At 42.1% G+C, this 5,850-nt stretch overlaps 1 protein-coding gene across 1 annotated transcript; it reads right to left on the bottom strand.

Annotated features, from left to right (window-relative positions):
* Positions 1 to 455: 455 nt before the first annotated feature.
* On the bottom strand, positions 456 to 5,794 carry LOC119319518. The gene is made up of 2 exons (XM_037593990.1): positions 4,538 to 5,794; positions 456 to 563 (listed from the first exon to the last, which is right to left on the bottom strand). The coding sequence occupies exon 1, from the start codon at positions 5,739 to 5,741 to the stop codon at positions 4,902 to 4,904; it is 840 nt and encodes a 279-aa protein (XP_037449887.1). The 5' UTR covers positions 5,742 to 5,794; the 3' UTR covers positions 456 to 563; positions 4,538 to 4,901.
* Between the last annotated feature and the right edge of the window lie 56 nt (positions 5,795 to 5,850).

Here is a 5,850-nt window from a genome sequence, read left to right as displayed (position 1 = left end):
AATTGCGTTTTTGCTCAATATTGATCTCACTACTTTATTATGTCCATGCTCTTAGTACTTGACTTAATATAATCTGGTTGGATTTTGGTATCTTATGACACTACTCATAATGGTGAACTTATGCCATGTTGCTTTTTTTGAGCCGGACATTACCCCTTTCCATTACTGCAACATAACAGAAATACAGCAGTCCAAAGATAGGAGAAAAGGGGAAGCGAGTCCAGAGCATCGCCGGGAAACCCACCGTGAGCACTCGTCGTCGAGATTACTCACCATGGGGCGAAAACCCAACGACACCAAATCTCAGTAGCTAGAATCCAGGGCCTACAGCCCCAAAAGAACACAAGACATAAGGCTCGCAACAATTGAGCAACAAAAGTTCATGCTCGCACAGGGGGAAAGCACCTCAAACATCTAGCTAAACCATGGGGTAGCACCTTCAGCAAATCAACAGGCCGATTCTTCGTGATTCACCGCACAGATTCTCATCATCATCGATGTGTTCTCCTTCAGCATCTTTGCCCCGTCCCTCATGGTAGCCGCGTCATCTTACATTAGTAGTCCTGCCCAGTAGCACGTTAGAGCACAGGCAGAAAAGATACATTCAAAAGGATTTGTAATAGGTTTGAACTCGAAGGTATCTCTATTGCGACAAGACGAGATCGCCCAACACACAGTAGCAATTCCCGCTGTATAAAACTTTTCCCCACCAGGAAAGAGCGTAAAGCACCACACATAGGCTTGCCAAATATTATCGGGGCACAGAGCAGTGCCAAACATGCATGCCACTGTCCTCCAGATCACCCTAGCGACAGGGCAAGTGAAGAACAAGTGTTGTGCAGTCTCTCGCCCACCACAAAAGGAACATTTGGGATTTCCTTTCCAACCTCGATGTTTCATCACATCTCTAGTCAGGACAGCATCCTGAAATAATTGCCACAAGAAGATTTGAATTTTAAGAGGTATCCTGGCACTCCAGATCCATCTGTAGTCGCACCAAGCAATATTCCTTTCTAGGAAAGAGTATACAAATTTAGTGGTAAATGAGGATTTCCCTCCCAGACCCCATTTAATCACATCAGTGGCCTCTGAGACACATGCTTCCCTAGCCATGTTACCCACAGTTATCCACTGTTCATTGAGCTCATTATTCAGTCTCCTTCTAAAGAAAGAAGAAGGATCAGCATTTAAGCACTTATCAACTGTGCACTCAGGATAATTGCATATAGAAAATAAACGAGGGAATTGTTCAGCCATAGGGATATTGTCCCCAATGGGGTCAATCCATAGCCTAGCAATGTCTCCAGATTGTATAATCACTCTCCTTCCTGCCATATAAAGATATTTCACCTTCATAATGGCCTTCCAACAGGGCGAGTCATTGCTCTTCATTTTAGTGCCAGCCACAGTGGCCCTACTAAAGTATTTAGCTTTCACAATATCCTGCCACAAGCCAGATTTAGTTTCTAATTTCCACCACCATTTAGTAAGCAAACTGAGGTTCTGCTTATGTAAATCTTTCACACCCAGCCCTCCTTTATTCTTAGATCTGCAAATTCTAGTCCACTTAACAAGATAATAGCGTTTCTTATTATGAGTCACATGCCAAAAGAATCTCCTTCTACACTTGTCAATCCTAGCAAGTATAGTTTTGGATAGAAGAAACATGGGCATATAATAAAAGGCAATGCTAGAAATATTAGCATTAAGCAACGTCAGGCGTCCTACGGAGGAGGCATTGCCCCCAGCCCAGAATCACACTTTTTAATGTATCTGGACTCCAAAAAGTCCCAGACAGCTACTCGCAAGGAGGAAAAGGTTACTGGCACCCCTAGATACTTCATGGGAAAGTGCCCTATTTGGCAATCAAAAATATCAACATATGCTTTAAGGATATCATCATCCCCCCTACACACAGGATTTCACTTTTTTGAAAATTTAGTTTGAGCCCAGACATGAGCTCGAAGATGTACAATAACAGTTTCATGTTCACAGCCTTATCCAGATCATGGTCTATGCACAAGACTGTATCATCTGCATATTGCAGAATGGCCACTCCATTTTCAATAAGGTCCGGTGCAAGCCCAACAATTAAGTTACTTTTCTGAGCCTGTAGCACCATTTTACACAGACACTCGACTGCTATGTTAAAAAGGAACGGCGACACAAGATCCCCCTGTCTGACCCCTTTAAAGCTTTTGAAATACGAGCCCATGGTATTGTTCAGCTTAACACTAACTGTGCCATCAACCAAGATACTTTTAACCCACTTACACCAAGTGGTACCAAACCCTCTCATCCCGAGACATTCCAACAGAAAATCCCAGTTCACCTTGTCATATGCTTTCTCGAAGTCGAGCTTAATAACAATACGCCCTTTTTTGATGGAAGTATGATGCAAAATCTCATGCAAAGGCAATACTCCATCCATGATATTTCTATGCTTAATAAATGCATTCTGGTGCCTACTAAACAATTTGTCAGCAAGGGGGGGCACTCAGTTATCAAGCACCTTAGTGATCAGTTTGTAGGGACATCTAAGCAAGCAAATTGGCCTAAATTGCTGGATCTTATTGGCCCCATTGATTTTAGGCAGTAAAGTTATAATGCCATAATTCAATCTACTAACATCAAGATCTCCTGCATGAAAAGCAGTAAACAATCTCATAATATCCTCTTTCACTATATCCTAGCAATGCTGGTAAAACTCAGCAGGAATATTATCCGGGCCCGGGGCCCTGTTGCTTTTCATGGAAATAAAGCTTTCTTCACTTCTTCCTCCGTGAAAGGTCTATTAAGGATTTCATTATCCAGCTCATCGAGCTTCTCTTCTTCCCCCAGACACCAGGGTCAAGATGAAACATGTTTCCCTGGGCTGGCCCAAAAAGGTTTTTATAAAAGTCAGTAGCATGCTCCAAGAGCTTCTCGGTCCCCTCAATCACCGTACTCCCAACATTAAGAGAGTGTATTGTATTCTTCCGCTTATTACCATTGGCTATTTTTTGGTAATAAGCGGTGTTTCGATCCCCCCAAGCAACCATCTCTCATTAGATTGTTGCAGCAGAAAAAGTTCCTCATTGACAAGTATTTCATTCATCTCCACAAGGAGATCAGTTTTTCTACAAAACAATTCATTGCCTATATTTCCTTCCTCTTCTAACTTTTCAATAAAAGCAAGCTCTTCTCTAATCTCCTGCTTTCTTTTCTTCTCATGACCAAATTTATTTGATCCCCAGCCTTTAAAAAACTTCTTAAATCTTTTTAGTTTGATATTTAGAATATCAATAGGATCGGTAGCATTCACATTTTGATTCCAAATCTTGCTAACTAGAGGAACAAAATCGTCAGATTTTAACCAGCTCAGCTCAAATCTAAACTCACTTTTTTGTGGAGCTCTAATAACATGATTATCATAGTATAATAGGAGGGCATTGTGGTCAGAGACCTCCCTAACGAGCTTTTTCATATTAACAAGAGGAAACATATCCTCCCAATCATTGCTCATAATCACACGGTCCAATTTCTCCAAGGTCGGATGAGCTTGGTTATTAGACCAAGTATAAGCCCCCCACTCATATGAATCTCATTCAAACACATAGTATTAATGATCGAATTAAATAGGTCAGAGTGTGCTGAGCGAGGCCATTTCTTATTTTTCTCCCCACTATGTCTGAGTATTTTGAAATCACCTCCGATCAATAATGGTGTTTGAATATGGCAGCAAAAATCAGCCAATTCACTAAGGAATTCAGTTTTATCACACTCATGGGCCGCTCCATAAATAGTACAAAGTGTCCAAATTTTCTTCATTTTGATATCATAGAGATACCTGAAGAATGAATCTGCCTTTCCTCCAAGCAATTACTTCAAATTTCTCCTTTCTAACCCCACATAAAATGCCTCCGGCCTTACCAATTTAGGGGATCCATTCCCACTCAAAAAAATTGTGTGGGTCAAGCTTCCTAAAGTAACTATCCAGAAAATTCTTTTTTAAAGTTTCTTGCAAACAGAGAAAGTCAAGGGAGTGGTCACTAATTATATGGGATAGGCAGGTTTTCATCCCTTTTTTTCCTGCCCCCTACAATTCCAAAATAGACCTATCATTTATATCTTTTCCCTTTTCTCCCCCTTCTGGTGGCCCTGATATTATGGACAGGGCTGCCAGCTTGTTTTTTTCAACAAGATTTTTTTGACTTCTAGTAGTGGGTCTGGAGATAGCCACTTGCACTTTAGGGCTTTTTCTTTTCCTAGACCGAACCATGGTAAATTGTTCTTCCATATCCTCATCCCCATCTCCCCACTCAGTGCTAACAGGGGTTTGGTCTCCCTTTCCATTAGTGATATACATCACCTCTTCCTCAATCCTCACATTCGGTTCCCCCTCTTTTTTGAAATTCCCCCCTGACTATTTCAAGTTCTCTAATAATGTCCACATTAGAGAAGTTATTGTCAGGGAATGCTACCCCCATTTTTATAGCTCGAATCATAAGTTCAGGATTAGACAGGGCATCAAAGGAGTTATGATTTGCTGAGTTACCTTCTAGATTTCTCTTGCGGGAAATGACAATAGCTTTCTCTTGCATTCTTCCTTCCATATTCTACAAGTTCCTCAAGCTAAATCTCTAAACCTCTTCAGCCAAAAGGGGAGGGGTAGGAATCACCTCTCCCACATCCTCATAAGAAGAGGTAGGATATTGTACCAGATATTCTGATTTCCCCAACTTGGAAAGGTCCTCTCCCTCAATTTCCACCACCTGCTCATAATCCATAGCCACATTTAAATGAGCTATATTATCATGAGGTATAGCAGTAACAAATGAACACGCATCATCATTTTAATCTACCTGAATCTCATCAGCATTATGCTTGGTATCATCAATACCCAGCATTGCCCTAGAGCCCTATGTTTTTTCTTTGTTATAAGCCTCCACAACCATAGTTTCAATCAGCAATGTATTATGTTCTGACTCATCAGATTCCACACTTTCTTCCTCCTTTGCATCGACAGGGTCATCATCCCCATCACCCCCATTCTTGCTGCATCCCTCATTTTTTCCTTTGTATCCAGACTTAGGGTCATGTTTACCCCAGGTAGATGTTCTCACATAGGGGGATTTTTTAGCATCCGCCTCCATCTGCACGACCTTTTTTTCTCTCTCTAGATCACGCACCAGCACCTTCTCGATTTCATAGAAAAAATCAAAGAAGTGCGTGCCTAGCACTGCCTCAACAACCCCAGGGAGCTCATCCACATTGCGACAGCACAGCCGAACCCTGACAAATTCAGGTTTGTGCAGGGTGGCCATGTCGATCTCGAGCGGGACGCCCACCAGGGAAGAGACATAAGCAACATTCCTCTCATTCCTTCTTTCCATGGGAATATTAGCAACTTTTACCCATGCCATCTCCATGGCTCCCTTAGCCCCAATGTTGGCCGACCAGGGAACAATCTTAACTACCACACCACAATATTTAAGGATCATTCTATCATTATAGCATGCTTTTTTCACATCTCTTTGATTGGGAAACCTCATGACATACGTATTTGGACCAATAGTCCGAGCAGTGCAGTGCCACTTGGTCCCAATATAATCAGAAAATGCCTCTTCTAATTCCTTAACACTAGCTTCCCCCTCTATGACAGTAATCACTACGCTGGTAGATCTTTCCTTAAGCTGCTTAGCAGTGCATGAATCAGGGATGTAAAAGAATCCCTGCCCCTTGGCCTGGAAGGCACACATGGGAGCAACGCACTCCCAAGGCAGGAAGGTAACACACACCGATGCCAGATGACCCATTTTACTGCATCTTTCACAAAAGGCTTGCAGACAACTAGCAGGAGAATGGCTA

This window comes from Triticum dicoccoides, chromosome 6A (assembly GCF_002162155.2).
Source record: "Triticum dicoccoides isolate Atlit2015 ecotype Zavitan chromosome 6A, WEW_v2.0, whole genome shotgun sequence".
NCBI classification, from domain to species: domain Eukaryota; kingdom Viridiplantae; phylum Streptophyta; class Magnoliopsida; order Poales; family Poaceae; genus Triticum; species Triticum dicoccoides.
Note: the sequence above shows the minus strand (reverse complement) of the source record. Positions and strands in the feature narration are given on the sequence as shown.